Source organism: Pelobates fuscus, chromosome 10 (genome assembly GCF_036172605.1).
Source record: "Pelobates fuscus isolate aPelFus1 chromosome 10, aPelFus1.pri, whole genome shotgun sequence".
Classification (NCBI taxonomy): Eukaryota; Metazoa; Chordata; class Amphibia; order Anura; family Pelobatidae; genus Pelobates; species Pelobates fuscus.
The window spans coordinates 66,700,877-66,723,367 of NC_086326.1; the positions used below are offsets into that span (position 1 = coordinate 66,700,877).

At 40.5% G+C, this 22,491-nt stretch overlaps 1 protein-coding gene and 1 pseudogene across 1 annotated transcript; both read left to right on the forward strand.

The window, feature by feature from the left end:
• Positions 1 to 1,252: 1,252 nt before the first annotated feature.
• LOC134574735 (interferon-induced protein with tetratricopeptide repeats 5-like) lies at positions 1,253 to 14,076 on the forward strand. Its single transcript, XM_063433832.1, has 3 exons — positions 1,253 to 1,763; positions 2,557 to 2,752; positions 12,639 to 14,076. The coding sequence occupies exons 1-3, from the start codon at positions 1,253 to 1,255 to the stop codon at positions 14,074 to 14,076; spliced, it is 2,145 nt and encodes a 714-aa protein (XP_063289902.1).
• A 3,275-nt stretch (positions 14,077 to 17,351) lies between these two features.
• Positions 17,352 to 21,209, forward strand: LOC134574736 (interferon-induced protein with tetratricopeptide repeats 5-like; annotated as a pseudogene).
• The last annotated feature ends 1,282 nt before the right edge of the window (positions 21,210 to 22,491 follow it).

The window sequence follows — 22,491 nt, forward strand, 5'->3', positions numbered from 1 at the left end:
GTGGGAGGTAACATCTATGTCATTGGTTATTTTATGCCTCCCCCTGGGTGTGGCCTGTATGTGTGAGTTGGAAATAAAAGCCAGACTGGGTGTCCCAGTCTAGAGTCTTGCTTAACCCTCAAAGCGTTGTGTCGTCTCGGTCTTTGGGGGAATGGGATTGTATGCTGACTGCCAAGAGTGTAAGCCGATGTCTGCTTTTCTTGTTCAGCTGTTCCAGTGTTCGTGTGGTTCCAGTCGGGAGAATGGTGTTTGCAGTAGCTGCCTGTGCATCTGGAAAGGGGATTATCGCCTAAACTGGGTTTTATCCTCTTGTAAGTGAAACGGTCCGTTACATCCCCTTTTTGTGTTTACATATGCTCGAGTCTCGAGCGTTTTACTCTTAGATTTCTAGCGCGCATGCGCTCAACAAACGGATGTACGTCACAGGAAATATGTTTGTGCGTTCCACACTGAAACGCACGCCGCCGGTGATCGGCATTATGAAGAATTGCAACGGGTATAAGAAGATCCTCCTTCATACGATCCTCTACATAGCCCTGAAGAAGTCCCTTATATTTTATCTGGACGAAACGCGTTGGATATATGGACTCAAGTTGTTCTTAATTTTTATTTTATATTTTATTGTATTTTGATCTCTCTTGGTCGTGCTACTCCTCTTTGGAATCGTGCTGTTTGTTCCATGCTGCTCTGGAGTTCCACAGAGAGTGGAGATATGCTCAGAATTTCCTTCTGTTTGTAAGTGTATCCAATAAATCCTTTTTGTAATTTTTATAACATACTTCACCATGTATGGTTTTCTTTTATCCACTTCTTAAAGATACATACCTCCTTGAATTGTGCATTTGAAGCGGCTATCAAGGTTCATACTCCATATACCCCAAGGGGGTGAGAGGCCTGATTTCTACCTTCGTTTGTGAGTTAGATATCACTATCACTTATTCACTCATTACACATAACAGTGTTATGCTATGATCTTCAATTTTTGTTTTTCTAGATCCTACTATTATTGTATATAGAATATTTCACTCTGGTCTAATTCCCAGGTTGTATACATATATCGTATGCTCATTAGATGTGGGTTCCACTCTGTTGTTTTTTGTCTCACTATTTGGGTGATCAGTGAGGTTCACCTAGGACCCCTTCTATTATATAGATTTTTTATTTGTAATTAGTTAGTATACTCTCTGTTTTCACTTTGACGTTTATTCCTCACTTGTATACTACTAATACACTATATCACTGCAATTTAATTATGGCTTCCAAAAATATATATGATGAAATAAGAAATGAGAGAAAAAAGAGGATTGATTCCCTATTCAAAGGAGGCTCTCCTCCTACAGAATACTCATTAAACCGTAAATTTGTACAATTAGAGCACCTTTTGGAAAAGGAAACCCGTAAGTGGTGGGAAATTACCTCACTAGAGCAATATCTAGCCTCAAATATTATACCTCGAGGACTAAGAGTTTTAAAAGTTCCAGCTTTTGGTCTGGAAGACCACCAATTAATGAAAGACTGGCATCAAGCTAGCGATGAATGCTCTAAGAAATACATGGTTAGCTTGATTGATTATCAAAGGAGATCTCTCACCTCACTAGAGGATGAAATTAAAATCTTAGAGAATGATATCTCCAATTGCAGGGAACCAAAAGCCGTAGAGAACAATTACAGTATTCTCAAAGAGAAAATAAAGACTGTTGATGAGAAAATCTCAACAACAAAATCCACCAAATTTAAAAGAGACCAAGACGATTACCAAAAGGGTAATCAAAGAAATTGGTCCAAATCCAATTTTCAATCTAAACAACGAGATCATTTTAACAATAAACAGAAATCACAATTAAGAGTCCATAACCCAGCTGGCCATGGTTTTAAGGCCAGACGTAATTCTTCTAATTCTAATTCTTTCAATCGTACACGTTCTGCCATTTCTAATTCTAATTCGAATTCTAACTATTCTAATTCTAATTCGTATTCTAAATCAAATTCTAAGACACGGAGTCCCCCTCGTTCCCCCACCCATTCACACCCTCAGAATGGTAACCAAGACATTTTTTTAGACAAGGGGCGAGACCAAAATCAGATCGAATATACACATTCCCTACTCAAAACAGGTTTCAAACACTCAGATCCCCAATAAAGAAAAGACCCCACTCAGAGGTAGAGGAGGATCAGACTATATCAGTACATATCCCATACAGACAAAATTAAATCAAGTTGAAGGTATTTTCAATCTTTCACAGGTTGAATTTTCATCAGATGAATTAACCCTCTTAAAGAGGGGACTTAATTTTGCCCCCACAACTAACATTAATAGTTTCAATTTATATTTAGACAACCAAAAATTCTTAAAAAAATTAACCATCAAAAGATTCTTTCAGAATAAAAACAGCGGTAATTCACAACTTAATACAATAGTGCAGGAAGAACTAAACCAGACGCCTAACGATGATTCTAAGTCTATACCAGATATTATACATACTCCTTTTAAATCCACTTCTCATTTCTACCCCTGGTCTGCTAAAAGCAAATACTTGGATATTTTTAATGAATTAGTTCAAGCAGACCTTGATAAACTAACTAATAACAAATACCATCTTAACTTGAACAAAAAGAAAAGAGACGCCTTAAGAAGGTTAACTGAAAATCCGAATATAATCATTAAGGAGGCTGATAAGGGAGGTGGTACAGTAATAATGGATAGATCATACTATATGGAAGAGGCATATAACATTCTAAATGACACTAACACGTATGAAATTCTATCACAGAATCCAACTTTGAGGTTCTTACAATCTTTAAAACAACTATTAGACTTGGGTATTGAAAAAGAAATTCTAACAAAGAAAGAATATGATTTTATTTACAATTCCAATTGCAAACTAGCTACCTTTTATTTTTTACCCAAGATTCATAAGAACCTACAAAGACCTCCTGGCCGCCCTATAGTCAGTGGCATTAATTCCCTCTCCTGTAATTTGTCAGAGTATGTTGATTTTTTTCTCCAACCATACGTTTCCCGCATTGATTCATATATTAGGGATACCAAACATATTCTACAGGATATTTCCTCAATTCGTTGGAAATCTACATACGTTTTGGCCACTACAGACATCACAGCCCTATATTCAAACATTCCACACGATAAGGGCATTCAGGCCATTAAAGATGTACTTATTAAACATCAATGTCTTCCACCTATTCAAATCGAATTTCTAATACAATGCATGGCTTTTGTACTGACTAAGAATTTTTTTTGGTTTAATGGTCAGTACTTTTTGCAGAAATGTGGCGTCGCCATGGGTACTAAGTTTGCCCCCAGCTTTGCCAATATATATGTTTCCCATTGGGAACAGAGTCATATTCATCTAGGCCCTCAGCTGGGGGGCAATCTGGTCCTATGGCGGCGCTACATAGATGATGTGCTCATTATCTGGGAGGGCTCCATGGAAAGTTTGGATCTTTTCTTTAATCATGTCAATTCGAATGATTATAATCTTAAATTCACTTATAACACAAGCTCAGTGTCCTTGGATTTCTTAGACCTTACTATCTATATAGATCAAAATCAGCTTCAAACCAAGACATTTTTCAAACCAACCGACTGTAACAATGCCATAGACTTGTCGAGTGCCCATTACCCCCCCTGGCTTTCCAATGTGCCAAGAAGCCAGTTAGTTCGACTCAGGAGGAATTGTTCAGATAATGCTACATTTGTACAACAAGCTCAAGTAATAAAGGCACGCTATTTGGAAAAGGGCTATAATCAGGATCAAATCAACACAGATATACAAAATATATTAACTACAGACAGAAATACATTCCTGAAAAATCATCATAAAAAACAACACACTAAAAGCAATAATATAGCTGACCCTAAGAACAATAAATTTCAATTTGCATTTATCACCCAATATAACCCACATGCCAATAAAATCAAAAAGATTCTAAATAAGTATTGGTACATTTTACAACGTGATAGCGTACTCAAAGAGATTATTCCTGATAAGCCCATGATTATATACAAAAGAGCGGCCAATTTAAAAAACAAATTAGCTCCTAGCCTTCTTCCTGCACTTCCTTCATCTACTTCTGGTTCTTTTCTTCAACCCCTTAAAGGTTTTTATTGTTGCGGACATTGTTCCACGTGCAAACATCAAAAAAGAAAAATTACTAGCTTTGTCAGTACCCAGACCAAAAAAACATATGTAATTAAAAAACACATACAGTGTTCTACCACTTTTGTTATCTATATACTCCAGTGTGGATGCGGAGCCCAGTATGTGGGTCGTACCACCAGAAAACTCCACATCAGAATTTTGGAGCATTTTAACAACATTAAAAGGGGTACTCTGGATCACAGTGTTCCTAAACATTGTAATTCATGTCCCCTTTTTCGTTGGGAAAATTTCCAGGCTTTTGGTATTGAACATATCACACTGGGTTGCAGAGGAGGAGATAAGCTCCAACAATTAATCCGACAAGAAGCATTTTGGATTTATACACTAAAGACGCTACATTATGGATGGAATGCTGAAATAGATCTTCAAGGTCTTATATAGATATTTTGATCGCTGGTCATATTAATTGGTATAGACTGGTTTTCTTCTTGTATTTTCTCATTTCTTGTTCATTTACCGACATATGTATGTATATAATATTTATACCATTTTTTGCTTTATTTGTACTATGAGGTATATATGCATACTTAGATGGTTGTTCTGTAATTTTATAACCCAATTTATTCCAGTTCGTTGTCGTTTATGTACATGGATGCATATATTGGGTGTTTTGTCAACCTGCCTACGCATCCATGTACACATTGGAATTAACGCTGGATTTATTATGTATTTGTTCAGTAGATAGGTTGTCTATCCATGTATATAATTTTGAATCGGTTGTATACCATAATTTCTGGGGTTCTGTATGGTTCTAACTATGTTTTTGTTACTCAACGACATAATCATGGGCTATTTATATCTCTGGTGTTTTGATCTCCCCTTTTTGTGTTTACATATGCTCGAGTCTCGAGCGTTTTACTCTTAGATTTCTAGCGCGCATGCGCTCAACAAACGGATGTACGTCACAGGAAATATGTTTGTGCGTTCCACACTGAAACGCACGCCGCCGGTGATCGGCATTATGAAGAATTGCAACGGGTATAAGAAGATCCTCCTTCATACGATCCTCTACATATCCCTGAAGAAGTCCCTTATATTTTATCTGGACGAAACGCGTTGGATATATGGACTCAAGTTGTTCTTAATTTTTATTTTATATTTTATTGTATTTTGATCTCTCTTGGTCGTGCTACTCCTCTTTGGAATCGTGCTGTTTGTTCCATGCTGCTCTGGAGTTCCACAGAGAGTGGAGATATGCTCAGAATTTCCTTCTGTTTGTAAGTGTATCCAATAAATCCTTTTTGTAATTTTTATAACATACTTCACCATGTATGGTTTTCTTTTATCCACTTCTTAAAGATACATACCTCCTTGAATTGTGCATTTGAAGCGGCTATCAAGGTTCATACTCCATATACCCCAAGGGGGTGAGAGGCCTGATTTCTACCTTCGTTTGTGAGTTAGATATCACTATCACTTATTCACTCATTACACATAACAGTGTTATGCTATGATCTTCAATTTTTGTTTTTCTAGATCCTACTATTATTGTATATAGAATATTTCACTCTGGTCTAATTCCCAGGTTGTATACATATATCGTATGCTCATTAGATGTGGGTTCCACTCTGTTGTTTTTTGCCTGGATGCAGTTTGCATGACATTGTCTTGAGATAAATAGGATGTTACTAAAAGTTATAATACATAGAAAATGTGCAGCAAAGACAAAAGAAAACGTCTACAAAGATTTTGATTGCTGACTGAGATATTAAGGAAAGGATTTAATTCCACCTAAATATTGCAATGAATAGATTATTAGCATATCTTTAAAGAAACACTATAGAGTCAGGAACACAAACAGGTATTCCTGACACTATAGGGTTAAACTAACTATTTAGGTTACCAGCCCTCTCTGACTGCACGTGTATGTGTGGATATATAATATACATATACACACACGGCGTGTGTGTTTGTGCTTTAGGGTGCACACCCTAATGCAATAGGCTGCGCACGCCTATGCCCCTGTATATGTCAGAATGGGGTCTCACCTGGTACTTACAGCCCGTCCTCTTGCCTGCCATGTGATTAACCCGCCACTATGTCATTGCTATTCCAGGTTAAAAGGTTTATCCAGAACTGAAAGTTCACATTAGCCAAGCGCTGGGCAAGATGTTTGTCTGGCAAGACCCAAATGTCTATCTGCCAAAAATTGGATTAACAAAACTGTGAAGTTGACACTCGCAGACTTTTTTCCCCCAAAGTAGAGGAACATCTCATCACTGATGCAAGATGAAGATTATTATTTATTTTTTTCATATATCATTTTTATTAAGTCAAACAGGGTGGAAATGTACATTGCATCAAGTTTACATCGCCAGTGATACAAAGTTAATCTTGATTTCGATACATTGATTGGTAAACAAGGTTTCATGTGATCATAACAGTTGAGTATCTCCTCACAATGCACATTTAACATAAACTTGTAAGATTCAGTAACATTGACATTTATGGTATCGGATACTGGAAAGAAGAGGGTAGAGAGGGAGCTATAGACCTATTCGCACAATCACAAACATGCACACAAAATCAGACCCCCACACACACACAATCACATACCTATACACACAGCACATACATTCACATACATAATCACAGATATACACATACACAATCACAGAGTCATACACACACAGTCACAGACCTATACGTACAATCACTTACCTACAAACACACAATCACAGACAGTGAATATTCCCCTGTATAACAATGTTTTGCATTTAGAATAAAAAAAAAATAATAATAATAAAAAAAATTAATGCAGCTTCCGAATGAATCTAAAATGGATGCTGTCCAGGAGGTGGGAGGGTGTTGGAGGGAGGGTCTGCTGCTGATTGGCTGGAATGTGTCTGCTGACTGTGAGGTACAGGGTCAAAGTTTACTCAATGATGACGAATAGGGGGCGGACCGAACATCGCATATGTTCGCCCGCTGTGGCGAACACGAACAAGCTATGTTCGCCAGGAACTATTCGCCAGTGAACTATTCGGGACATCTCTAGTGCTCAGATCCGAGCTATCTGGGGATAGGTTAAATGTGGGGGTTCTGTGTAATATAATAGGAATTATGAATTTTTTTGTATTTTACTGTTAGTGTAAAATGGTGATATTTTCTGTACCTGGAGATAATTGAGTTTATTGCAGTTCCTTAAGCCAATTATCTCCAGGATATATAAAAAAAACTTGTATAAAAGAAAGTCCTTTTGTGTGGATTAAAGAGATCTTCTTGACCCTCAACACTTAGTCTTGTCTCGTGATTGGAGGGAACTGCTATAATCACACTGGGGATTGCTATGCTCTGCATACTCCCTTGAGCTTTAAATCATCCAGCTCTTCTAAGAGCTGTTCCTGATACGCTCTCCTGGAGGAGAGGGCTTCCCCACACAGTCCTGGATGCTGGAGGTTCCTACAGGGTGGAAGGAAGAGGTATTTCCCACACGGTCCTGGAGGACAGAAGCTGATCCGGGGTGGAAGGAAGACGGTGAGACTCCAGTTAAGTTACGGCAGTTGTGGAGTCTGCAGTGGTTGTGGTGTCCGGTGTGGTGCTTGTGGTCCTCGGCGCAAGCTAGGAAGCGTCCATCAACGGAAGGTACTCGGTCAGAGTACGTGGAGTTCCGTTACACCGCGGTTTGACTATCCATTTGCCCTTTCCTGCCATTTACACAGCTCACTTCCAATCCCCAGTCAGCTTTAGCCCCCCCGGAACAGCTCAGTGACCTACAGCTCCTTTTCTGCCTAGAAACCTCCAAATTCCTCAGACAAGCTTTCTAAACAGACTAGCAATAACCTGACCCCAAACCTAACTCTTACGTAGTCACTAAAACATATACTGCCACAGAGCGTAATCCCTGTGACAACCTATGTTTGCAACAAGCAAAGACAACTCCCTTGAGTTTTATTTTCCCTTGCTGCTGACTCATCGACAATGTGAGTTCAAGATAGCAATACTTGACTGAATTCCAACTTTCGTTTCTCTCTTAGGATGTCATTGACTTTCTGCATTTTACCTTTATAGGCATAATAGTAGTTAGCACTTTATGCCACAGAGCTAACAGCAAAGATATCCAGGACAAGGTCTTCTCCAACAACAACAACAAAAACTATCATGATGTAAGTACAGAATTCAATGAACAATATTTCGGTTTTCCTTATGAGTATTCTATCTTATGGAGAAAACAGTTATTATTTTGGTAAAAAGTGCTATATAACCAGTCAGTCACCATGGAAATCGATAGAATGTTTATCCACATTTTGCAAGTTCCATTTTAACCAGTATGTTTTGCTTTAACAATTATCTCTCAAATTTATTAATTAACTAGTAATTTGATGGTCTCAAAAACAAGTGTCATTAATAAAAATGTAAACTGCAGAGCTGTATTTATATGAATCTATTGTGCATAAATGTATAGTTATACAAATGTATAGTTATACAAAGTGTCATAATTATGCTTGAATGTAACCCACTGAGTGGCATTGTTGCATTATTTTTGTAACTATAGACCTGTGAGTGTTTGTGGTTCTGTAGTCCTGCCGGGATGTGTGGGACTGGTGTTCCTGCACTTATTCCTGCTGGGGTAAAATACCCTAATGAACCTGTGGGGAGGTCGAAGATGTCAGGCAGGTGGTGGGGAGAGAGGGGTAGCCATAATGCTGGGGGAAAGGATATGTGAGGTCTATATTTGCCCTGTAAAACTGCACCCCTCGCAAGCATGGTTACCTGCAGCAACACTGACAGTAAGTGCAGGGCAGACATAGACCTCCCAGCTCCTTCCCTACACTTGATAATAAGCAGCCCTCTGAGCCACACAAACTACAACCCACCACAGACAGCATCTCCAAACACACACACAGACTAGATCCGCTGAAAGGGCATCCACTACGGAGTACATCCCCACAGACATACATAGTACACCCTCACCCTCACACAGTGCATTCACACAACCCCCCTACATACACAGACTACATTCCCACACAGGACACCCCTACACACAGTAAAACCAACCGCAAAGTGCATCCCACACACACAGGGTACACTCTTACACACAATGCAAACACACACACAGTACAGCCTCTACAATAGGGCACACCCCACAAACAGTACAATCCCTATACCTAGACACAGAGTACAGCCCCTATACACATACATGCTACCCTACATCTCCTAGATACACAAATAGAGCAAACCCAATGCACCCACACATTATGCACCACCCACACAACAGTATTTTCCCACGCAATACACCCCACACAGAGCATTCCTCCCACATGCAGTGCAACGCCACACACACTCAGTGTACCCAGTGGCGTACTAAGAGGAGGGCGTGGGGGGGAGTTCCTTCCCGGGTGCCACCAGGTAGGGAGGTGCCATGACCCTCACCCTGGTCCAGGGTCGGCCTTAGGGTGTGCGAGCTCACACATGGCCGGGTGACAAGAGTGCAGGGGGTGAGCCAAAGCAAGTGGAGGATTTCATTATTCTGCACCCGGGTCTATAAAAAAAAAAATAGCAAAGCAGCGGGGGTGGAATGATTGGGGCAGAGCTTAGCAGGAGGCAGAGCTATGGCAGCAGAATCCCCTGGTAACTGATGCACATGAAGTCCTTCCCCACCAACTTGACAAAAGGAGCTGCACTGCCTCCACTTTACCCTTCCAGCCATAATGGAAAGAAGTAATTGTCTGTGTGCCTGTCTGTCTATGTGCCTGTCTGACTGTTTGTGTGCCTGCCTGTCTGTGTGCCTGCCTGCCTCTCTGTCTATCTGTATTCCTGCATGCCTGTCTGTCTGTGTGCCTGACTATCTGACTGTGTGCCTGCCTGCCTATCTGTCTGTGTGCCTGCCTGCCTATCTGTCTGTGTTCCTGTTTGTCTGTGTACCTGACTGTCTGTCTGTGTGCCTGCGTGCCTGTATGCCTGCCTATCTGCCTGCCTGTCTGTGTGCCTGTCTGTCTGCCTGCTTGCCTGTCGGTGTGCCTGCAAGTGGGCCTGCCTATCTGTCTGTGTGCCTGTCTGTCTGTCTGTGTGCCTGCCTGTCTGACTGCATGACTGTCTGCCTGACTGTCTGCCTGCCTGTCTGAGTGGCTGTCTGCCGGTGTGTGTCTGTAACTGTGTGTGACTGTATGCCTGTAACTGAGCATGTGTGACTGTCTGCCTGTAACCCCGTGTGTGTGTAACTGTGTGCCTGTAACTGTGTGTGTGACTGTCTGCCTGTAACTGTGTGTGAGGGGGTGCAGGGATTTTGTAGAAGGGGGCAGGAGTTTTGTATTGGGGCAGGGGTCTTGTATAAGGGGGACTGAGCAGGGGATTTGTGGAAGGGGAATGCAGGGGTTTTGTAGAAGGGGGCACTAAAGGGGTATGTAGAAGGGGGCAGGACAGGTGCTCTGTAGGAACGGGGCAGGACAGGGGTTTTGTAGAAGAGGGCTAAAAGGGGTTTTACAAAGTTTACAAATTTGTGCAATACAAAAAAAAATTGCAGGTGTTTATTTTATTATTATCTGGAGGTGGGGAGAGTGGTGGGCGGGGGGGGGGGGGGAGGGGGAAGGGGGGGAGCCAAACACAGGATCCACCCCAGGTGCTAAATGCTCTAGGTATGCCCCTGAGTGTACCCCCTCCAACAGGGATGGCAAAGACATTGTGCTACATAGGTCCAAGGATGAAATACTGCCAGCCCTTATCAAAACCACACCTACATCCATTATGTTATATCATAATTCATTTTTTCATCATTGCTCTGTGAAAAATCACATAAATTAAATATGCCACTAATGAAGACCAGTGAACAGACACTGAGTGGTTGTGAGTGTAACTAATAAGGTTTTATTACACCATCCCTGCCACATGGCTCAAATGCCATTCTGTGCACATTTATTTCAATTAGCCTCCTTTTGTTACACCCACATCATGCCACGTTATATACATTTATTTCAGTTTGCCTCCTTTTATTATGCTCACATGATACCTTATTGCCCACATCCTTGATATTTTTTAAGTTTGTCTCCTCTTTATTTTGTCCACATGCCCTACATTTATTTCTGTTTGCCTCCATTGTGTTATGCCCACATCTTTGCCAATGTGTCATGGATGTGAGATAAACACAAGTTGGACAATGTGGCATGATGGTTTGGCTTAGCACAGTGTGGCATTTGTGAGGCTATAATACAATTTAGGTAATGTGCCTAAATTGTGATATGCCCACATTTATGCCACAGGGGGATGGGGCACTGTGTGGCATGATCCCTTCCTAAGAATGGCTGGTCTCTTCTTCAATAAAGTACCTTTTTGAACCATTTCTTTACCTTATTGGGATCATACCGCCCAGGTGCTACATAGTAGAGCTACTCAAGTTCTGACTGGCTAAGCTCACTGACAGCTATTTCACAGACTCTCTCTCTCCCTGTTTGGGCAGACTGACTGGAGTGGCCCCACACCCGGCAGCATACAGGGCAAGCTGCTGAGCCCCCTCCCAGTGTTAGGACCTCTGTCACGGACCAAGAGCCAGGCTCATCAGTCTGGCCTAAGTTGAGTAGGCGGCTGCCTAAGTCGCCTATTGTGTGCTGCCATGTTAACATATACAGGGGTGGCAAAATGCCAATCCATGTAAAAAAGACACCTGGGGCCTATGGCCCCATTGGGAAGGCACTGCCCTCCACACAGAGACAATCCTCTCACACATGCACACAGGGACCTCCTGCACAAATTGAATCCTAGTGGAAAAGGATGAAGTCAGCAGTGATGAAGTAAATCCGCTTATCAATATAAAGACAATAGCATAATGCTCGCTCTCATAAAAGAAAGTCAACGCGTTTTATCCCTCAGGGGATCTTTCTCAACACTGAATAATTGTAAAAAGTAACCACAGTGGTTCTATAGCTGCAGTATACATAGATAATACAAGTAAATATTAACCATATGTAAGTTAAGAACTTGATAGTAATTAACAAATCAGAATTGGTAGAATATTCTTAAAGGTCCCTCTTACAATAGAAGGAATATACTTTCAGGGCATAACTTTTTAGGAACAAACCACATAAACACAAATAAATGAATTAATACAAAAATACAGCATTATAGGTTCTACATATATTGTTTATACTGCCTGTGTACTAGAAGTAAGTAGATATAACTCTTAATCCAAATAAATAAAATAAAAAATCTGTTTCCATTTTATCTATTTTATCTTTACATTTTAAAATCTCCTTTGAATTCTTAGCAATTCAGCTGACACACTCGGTTAATTAATGTTATCCCAAATTAGATGAAATTGACATGCAGGTTAAGGGACCTGGTATTGGGCCTATGAGATACCCCTGGTTTGTGTCAAACTGTTTAAATACACTCTAACACAGAACCAAGGGATGAAAATGCAGTCTGCTAGCACCATAACCACCACAATGGGCTGTAGTAATAGTACTTTGACATAAAATACTGTTACAATCACTAATGCTTACTCTTATTTTTTTTTTTCAATAGTGCGACAAATTTCAAAACTTGCTTGCTACAACTAAACTGCCATTTTACATGGGATCTAATAGATGGTGAAATTGATGAAATAGAAGAAAGACTGCAAAATCAATTAAAGTTTTTAGTCAGAGAGAACAAACACATGGTGTACAATCTTTTGGCTTATATAAAACATCTACAGAGTGATTACACAGAATCCATTGCTAATTTGGATGAAGCGGAAAGGAATTGCTTGTCTACATCAAATGGACCAAACGGCAAACTTCTGGTTATTTATGGTAACTATGCCTGGGTGCACTACTACTTAAATCAATTGGAAAAATCTCAACTGTACATTGACAAAGTAAACAATGTTTACAAAGAATTAAAGCACACAGAGAATCGTGATGATATATATCCTGAAATATATGGTGAGCAGGGATGGTCTCTGTTGAATTTTAATAAAAAATATTATGAAAAAGCCAAAGACTGTTTCGAGAAGGCACTCAAAGAGGCTCCAGAATATCCTGAGTGGAACTCTGGTTACGCAACTGCAGTTTATCGATTAGAAAGTTTTCAAAACGTAAAAAGTCCAGGTCTGAAATGGGAATCATTAAATCTGTTGAAACGAGCCATAGAACTAAATCCAAAGGATTCAGTGGTGAAGGCACTTCTTGGTTTGAGATTGCAGGACCTGAAGAGGACACAGGAAGGACTAACATATATAGAAGAAGCTCTGCAACAGACACCAAACCTTCCATATTTACTTCGCTATGTTGCTATATTTTATAGAAGAGCAGGGATGATTGATGAAGCCCTTCATGTTCTGAAAACAGCTGTGAGTTTAATACCTAATTCAGGATTTCATCATTATTCGATCGGCCTATGTTACAGGAGCAAAATGTCTGAAAAGAAAACATTAGCAAAATCAGATTTTAAAAATATTAAAACATACTCAAGGGAAATACAGGAACTACTTCAGAAGGCCATATTTCATTTCAAAAAAGGGTTGGAATGTAAAAAAACATATATGTATGCATATATTGGTTTAGCCAACATGTATACAGAGGCTAACGAATACAAAAAAGCAGAGGAAACATTCCAGACAGTATTGTCCTTTACAAACCTTACAGATAATGAAAAACAACAAATTCATTTCCACTATGGTAATTTTGAACAATTTCATAAAAAATCTGAAAAAGAAGCTATACGTCATTACAAAGAAGCACTCCTCATACCAGGTGCTTTCTATAATAAACAAAGATGTGAGCAGGCATTGAAAAAACTGGCAGAGCGGAAGGTCACTAGAGACCCTACAGATGCATCTGGATTCAGTCTGCTTGGGTTTGTTTATAAAATACAGAAAAAGTCAACAGACGCAATTGAATGTTATGGAAAAGCCCTGAAGCTGGATCCACATAATGAAGAATATTTAAGTAATCTCTGTGAATTGAAACTAGCAATATAAAGAAACTGTGGGATGAGCAATATGGACTCCAATACAAACATTGTATCACTTATAAGTAAAAATATAATTTACATGTTCGGCATAATATCTGTATGTCTGTGTACCTACATGTTTGTCAGTGTGTGTGTCAGTGTCAGTATGTGTCTGTGTATCTGCAGGCATATCAGTGTGTCTGTACATCTGTATGTGTGTCAGTATCTGCATGTGTGTCAGTTTTTGATACATATACTGACACACATACAGTTGCACAGACACTCTGATACACATGCAGATATACAGACACACAATCACCGCCACACATGCAGATACATAGACAAACAGATACAATCACTGACACACACACACACACAGATACAAACACTGACACACATGCATATACATAGACACAGTGTATAGGTAAGTGTATTGGCTGCAGTGCACACACAAACACAAGCTACATCCCCAGCACACACAGACATACTACGTGCCCAGCACACACACAGACACACACTTCATCCCCAGCACACACAGAGACACACTACATCCCCAGCACACACACACATAGAGACACTTCCAATGCAGGAGCATATATGTTTTTTTTTTTGGTTTTTTTTTTGGGGGGGGGGGGGGGGGGGTGGGAGGGGCAGCCTTTCATACTTGGATCCAGGCAACATAATGTCTTGGGCCGGCCCTAGTGTTGGAACATACTCCTATGGACTTATTATAGTATAGTTCTATTCAGACCGTGCCATGCCCCAAGTACCTGGAGACACTATTAAGAGATCATACAAAGGAGTCAGTTCATACAAAGGTTTGCTCAGAGGCGTAACTAGAAACCACAGGCCCCGGTGCGAAAATTTCCCTGGGCTCCCCCCTCCACCCATACATCTCCCACTCCCTTGCCCAGCCCCTCCATGTGTAACATTCACACCACCCCTCCCCCCAGCCCCTCCATCTGTTTCATTTACGCCCCACATAGTGAGAGTGGCATGGTTGGGGTGGATGAGTATGACAGAATTGTAGGGGTTTATGTGATAGGGTGTAGCAGGGTGAAAGGGGGCAAGTGTGACAGAGTGATGGAGAATAAGTGTGACAGGATTGGGGAGTGAGTGTGACTGCTAGGAAAGGTGAGTGTAAAGCAATGGGAAATGAGTATGGCATGGGAGAGTGATAAGATTGGGGTAGTTATTGTGAGTGTGGCAGGGTGAAGAGGGGGGTCAGTGTGTGTGGTGGGGTGACAGTTACACAGACATACATGCAGATAAACAGACAAAAACACACGGACATACATGCAGATACACACCATATAACATACAGATACACACTGACACACATGCAAATACACAGAATGACACTCCTACAGATACAGACATTGACACACATGCAGATACACAGACACATATACAGACACACATGCAGATACACAGACACTTAATGACAAACATTCAGATACACAGAATTACACTCATACAGACACAAACAGTGACACAAATATAGATACATTGGCCACACACTGGCATACAGATACACAGACATGCAGATACAAAAACAGACAAACAGATACACATACATACACACACACACAAATACATACACACACAGATACACACACATACATACAGAGACACACAGATACATACAAACATACATACACACACATACACAGATACAGAGACACACACATACATACAGGGACACACACCTGTACATACAGAGGCTCCCGGATACAGACAGACACACACAGACAGACACACACACACAGAGACACACACATGCAGCATGTTTTAATCACCCTCCTGTTTTCTACCTTTTAATTGCAGGACTACCCTGGGGTCCAGTAGCTGGTTCAGGCTGATGGGAGTCAGAGTTCCAACTCTGACTCCTTCCTCCTCCCATGTGGCTTTCGGTGTTTGCAGGGAAGAAGTGACCAGGGCTGTCAATTCCTCCCAGCTATCTGACCTCATTACAGGAGGGCCGATTGCGCTATTAGCACTGTATTATTGCTGCATTAGTGTTGTAGCGCTAACCGGGCCCCTGAAACTACATTGCATTGGGTGGCCCTAACAGCATAGACCTCCCCATGGGTCCATAAATGTGCAGCCCCGGCAGGCGGGCCAGCGCCGCACCACATGGCCAACGGACACCCTTGTCGTTGGGGTCCACAGAGTGGCAGGGCCCCCGGAGTGACGTGCCCAGTCACACCTTAGACCCCTGCGACCACAGTAGGTCCGCCATTGTATCCGCTGTATATTAAAAAGAACACTCACCTTTATTCCAGCGCCACATGTGTGGGCCTCTAATCCACCTTCTTGGCTGAGATTATCATAATGAGCCTCTTGTGGAGTGGGTATACAGAGTGTATCACTGAAAGCTTCCCCTTCTCCTCCTGCAAGGCATTTCCTGTCTGAGGTTACTAGTGGGCAGTTATCCCTTATTTTCCAGGCTCAAACACACACTAGAGGACTTTTACTCCCTGTATAACTGTTCCTTTAGGTCTGTTATTACTGCAAAACTGTAATTGCTAGATTGTAAGCTGAGGGAGGTCTTTGTTCAGTTTTTATAGATTGTAAAGCACTCTGTAGAGCACCATATAAGAACTGTTAAATAAACAATTATTATTATAATTATTATTTATAAACAAATTCCGCAGTTGGACTAACAGACAATTATTTGTAACAAGACGAGTTGGACGTACAGGAGCAGAGGATGTGTAGGGCCTTGCTCACACGTGCTGACATTCTAGACAGAGTCACTATTCGTATACAGAGAGGCATAGCTGTAATCAAAGTGTAAACACTCACTCTTTCTGTATGCTTTAGATGTTTTCATTTTTTTTATTTTGTGTTTTTGTAGTGCATTGTAATAACACAGACAAGCTTGGGGTGCCCCAACCGCAATCATCAAGCATTTCATCATGCATAATAGCATAATATATGGGGTAATTGAGAAAACATGCACATTATTTTTATTTATAATGAAAAACAACATATTCAAGCTATGTTTCCATGTCTAATTGGAGATAAGAGGTTACATTAAGGTGTCAGTGAAAATTACTACTTATGAGTAATCAAAGTGGATTATACTGCAGAAGCGATAGTACAGCTTATTAATAAAAAATAGTGGAATAATGGAAAAAATAATCAAACTTAGTTTTGACAACATAATAATCAAGTAATTGAGATTTTGGCAAGCAAGTGTGTGGCTGCTTCAGAATATAGTCCATGTCAGCCGACATCCAATAGTGGGAAGTGTAACAAGCTCTCAGGGCAATCCACCGAAGAGACAGATGCTTTAGGATGAGGTAAGACATTCCCTCTGACCCAGGCCATCTTGTAGACCTGCATCAGTGAAACACAGCCCTTGGATCAACATGAGGCCAGGTCCCTCTCAACCAGGAGACAGGTTGGCATTCACAACTAACCGCTGTCTGCTTGTGTTGCCGATATTTTGGTGGCTGAGCCCCTGTGGCCTTCAGTCTATGAGGGCTAGCACAGGATTTGACGGGCTAGCACAGGATTATTTTTTGTTTCCTCCTGAACTGCTAGAGGCTGAGTGATTATAGCTCGCAGCCTAGACTAGATGAAGGGTACAACAGGAATTAATTTATTAAGGTCAACTGGCCGGTTTATATGCAAGTCCCCATGCAAGGGGTTTACCGTGAAATATTCCAGGGGAATTCCCCACTGGACCTGAGAGGGGACTATGGCAAAGTACATACTGTAATTACATTGGCTCTCAGGTCCAGGACACTCCCACACAAAAAAGGATAATCCCTCGCCTGTGCCTGTGAGATCATTGAGTCAGGAACTGTACTAAACTGAATTATCTCCAAGCACAGAAAACATACAGGCACATAACAATACCCCAAAAGTATCCCAAAAACACATGGGAGCCTCACAAACTGGTCTAGCTCGGTAGTTTAAAAACCAAACAAACTACCAAACATAGTCAATAGTCTTACCCTAGAGCTTGTTCCCCTCATCCAGACAAACGATTCCACAGAACAGTGCCCTTCTAAGTTGTATAGAACCGAACGCAGGCGATGATGGAAGTTCGGGAGTTTCAGTTTTGTTCGGTAAGCCACCCACAAGGAATGTATGAAGGCTTAATGGAATTCAAATATTCTCTTAAACTCAGAAGAAAGCTCATAGTAATTATAAGCAATGGAACAATTGCTTTATCATAGTGGATTTGTCTAAGCAAGAGCTTTACCCAGTATTATGTTCATGACATGACTTATCTTAGCAATGACTGACAGGATAGATTTAGGGGAAATCTCAAAATAAACCTCAACCCCAGTTTGGTTTAGTCTGGAGGATCTTCTCCATTTCTTGGAGGAGGTGCCAGATGAACAGAGGGACCGTTATTGGAAGAAACTCCTGCTGCACCAGACTTTTGTTGTGTGTGAGATGCAGATTGTTACTCAGGTTGGAGATAGGCAGTTTTAATTGAGTAATGTCTGGAGTGCCTGTTTGAACTGATCCATGTGATGATCAAGTTCCTCTACCTTAGACTCTCATGAGGACAATTGCTTACCTAAGCCTAAAGGGTCAATTTGACCATGTTGTAATGTCACAAACCTCTTGGAAACTCAAGTAGGATGAGAAAAGGTATAGTGATGTATTACTGGATTTTAGAGTGGCCAGGCTTGAAACTAGACATAGTCGTAAATTTGCCAAGGTAAGGGAGACAGTGTGAAATGTAATTGAGTAGAGAAGCCAAGTTGCATGTACAACAGAATGGTCAATATACTTGCCGAGGTCAAAGTAGCCAAAACAGAAACCAAAATATAATGTTCTCTTGGATTACCAAGGCAGGGTACTGTGTGAGGAATGAGCTTATGTAACCCTTGCGTGTGACAGGTCAGTGTCATTCTTGCAATGCCAAATGGTTCATGCACTGCATAGCATATTTAACAAGAGCACATTCTCAACACGAATGACACAAGAGTCTGATGCTGTATCCACAAGTGCATAGAGATATGCTGCACAAATAAAATGGTTAGTTCATTGCCTTTATTGTTCCATGATATGTCCATATGGTATTGTGGAGTTTAAGATTTAGGACAAATTGCTCATCGCCCAAAGTTCTGATGAATCACAATCCACCTGAAATCGAATGGACAAGTTTAGCCTATATTACTATGTACACTCCTAGCTGGATCACCCATTAGGAGACTTTAGGCGAGCCCCTAGGACATCACTTTAGACAGCATAAACGTCTCTTAATTACCTATGTGCGTCACTGGCAGTATTCTGCAACATGCTACAAGGGGGCCTGCAGCTCCCACCCAGGGTTTTTTTGATTTAAAAAACATTCTTTTAAAAATTCTAAATGTTGTTCCTTACACATACACACACATTCTCAAAGACAAGCTCACTACATACACACAACAAACTCACTACATACAGCTCCCTACATTAAAACTGATATACACACACACAAAATCACACAACCCACTGCAGACAGCTCACTCATCCACACATAGGCTCACTACACATAGGTCCACTAACACTTTCATAAGCTCATTAAACACAGCTCACTACACACAAGCTCATCCATCGACATACAAGCGCATTAGAGAAAAATCACTACAGAAAGTTCATTGACACACACAAAAGCTCAATTCAATTAGCTCACTAGACACAAACTAACTGACATACACGCAAAATATCACACAGCTCACAGCTAGCTCAGTGACACACAGAAGCTCACTACACAAACCTCACTATGCACAAGCTCACTGACACACACAAGCTCACTGACACAAAGCTCAATAGTACTCAGAAGCTAATTTCCCACAAGATCACTTTCACTCACTGTGGATGGAGTCCTGGGATTTGCCACATACATCACACCCAACCTATTCTAGGCAGGATGGACATCATATTATTATATTACTTATATCATAGTTAAACTGTTTAGCTTCTATTCAATTTCAAATAATATTGCCATTACTTATGCTTACTATCATTTTTCTTCAATAGTGAGACATCTTTGAAAACCCACTTGCTAGAACTAAATTGCCATTTTACTTGGGGTTTACAGAAGAAGGCTGGCAGTTTTGATGAAATTGAAGAAAGCCTGCACAATCAGTTAGAATTTTCAGTTAGCGACAACAAATTCATTTTGTACAATCAACTAGCTTACATAAAACATCTACAAGGTGAATCAATTGCTCTTTTAGCTGAAGCAGGGATGGTTTGTTTGTCTTATTTAAATGGAACCAACTGCAAACTTCTTGTCATTTATAGTAACTATGCCTGGGTACACTAATACTTAAATAGGTTTGAAAAATCCCAACATTACATTCAGAAAGTAAACAGTATTTTCAATGAACCTAAACAAAAAAAGGATTCTGAAAATATCCTGAACTATACGGGGAGCAGGGATGGACTCTGTTAAAGTTTAATCATAAATATTATGAAAAAGCTAAAGAGTGCTTTGAGAAGGCACTCACATAGGCTCCTGAAGATCCTGAGTGGAACTATGGTTACGCCACTGTAGTTTATCGGTTGGGAGGTGCAAATGAAGAATCTCTAAGACTGTTAAAACAAGCCATAGAGTTAAATCCAAAGGATTCCGTGATAAAGGCACTTCTTGGTTTGACACTACAGGACCTGGAGAAGACAGAGGAAGGACTGAAATATATAGAAGAAGCTCTAAAACAAACACCACACTTTCCATATTTACTTCGCTATGTTGCGAGATTTTATAGGAGAGCAGAGATGATTGATGAAGCCATTTGTGTTCTTAAAACAGCTCTGGGTTTAATTCCTAATTCAGGATTTCACCATTATCAGCTTGGCCTGTGTTACAGGAATAAAATGTTTAAACAGGTTTTTTTTGGCATACTCTGATTTTACTAATAAAAGAACATACTTAACCCCTTAAGGACCAAACTTCTGGAATAAAAGGGAATGATGACATGTGACACATGTCATGTGTCCTTAAGGGGTTAAAAGAAATGCAAGAACTACTTCAGAAGGCCATATTTCCCTTTGAAATGGGGTTGGAATACAAAAAGAAAAACACATATATACGCATATATTGATTTAGCCAAGATGTATAAAGATGCTAAGGAGTACAAAAAAGCAGTGGAAACATTCCAAAAAGTATTGTCCTTTACAACCCTTACAGATGAGAAAAAATAGAAAATTAATTTCCATTATGGTAAGGGCTGAGGGCCACGAAGGGGGGGACCCCTAAGCATCGACCAAACGGCCAGGAAACCGACCACTTTCAGCAGTAGCACAACACCTGCTAGGCCTCCTGTCTCTCCTAAGCGAAGGAGGACTTGGACTCTTGGAGCCTTTGAGTTAGAGGGATATGGATGCTGGCCTACTTACTGGCCTGGGGCAGGAGGTATGTTCCCCCTTATACTCCTTCCACCACACTACTATGCAATCTCAGTATAACTCCCCTGAGTAAAACAAACAAGGGCATTGAATGAGTGAGCGCCCCATCCTGAGGAAGTAGTCTAGCCTCTACTCTGGGACTTTCATATGCCAGGTGGATGTCCCCAACCTTCCCATTGCTTACACCATAAGTTTAATTTCACCTCTGCAAATGTTAACTTCCTTTCTAATATTATTAGCATTGTCTTGCCACGGAGGAACACTTTTCTCCTACTGTGAGCCAGTGGTGCATATCATCAGCAACTCTCACATGTCTCCTACCTTGTAATTTAGTATTTTAATCTCTCCGCTTCGGCATGTAGGCATCAGGTTAATAATGTTTTAATTTTACAAAAATGTGCAGTACTCTCGATGTCACACTAATGTTATGCCATGTTTAACAATGTGTTTACCCAAGCTGTTGTGGCAAAGCAAACTTGCTTGTTTAATCTATGCACAAATAAAATAAAGAATTAAGAAGAAAAACAAAGGATAAAAATTAAGGTCCTTTAAATAAAAATGTATGATTTGCTATCGCAACCTAGCTCCATCCAGACACAGGTAGGGCACAAATTACAATGATGTAGTAAAAATACTGAGGCACTTAAATCAAGAAAAGAGATCAATACAGGGGTTTAGAATTTTTCATTTAATGTTATTTTGCAGACCTCACAAAACACATATTTGCTAAAAATAGAAAATAAGCAACCCTTCAAGGTTTATGACTAGCAATGACGAGTAGGGATGACCGTTGCCTCTACGTAAACCCAGTCGCTATGTAAGACTCTTGCAAATTATTAACATGAGACAATATAGAATTTACTTTGTTTGCTATGGTGACCGCTTAAACGCATTTCTGTACTTTTACAGCATGTGGCTAATCTTCAGTAGTAACTTTGACAGCAGACTTTATTGGTTGTCAACCAGTAAAAATGAAATAAAGGTTGGAAATATGTTGGTAAATATTAGATATCACTAACTAAAAGTGACTGTTTATGGCATCTGTTAAGAAGTTTGTTAAGATTAGAAACTAGTCTTA

Bases quoted from the DNA above. Each gene is read 5' to 3' on its own strand.
- LOC134574735 (XM_063433832.1), top strand. From the start codon at position 1,253: ATGGCTTCCAAAAATATATATGATGAAATAAGAAATGAGAGAAAAAAG. The intron at 1,764-2,556 runs GTAATCAAAGAA...TTAATGAATTAG, and splicing joins CCAAGACGATTACCAAAAGG to TTCAAGCAGACCTTGATAAA. The intron at 2,753-12,638 runs GTATGAAATTCT...TTTTTTCAATAG, and splicing joins ATTCTAAATGACACTAACAC to TGCGACAAATTTCAAAACTT.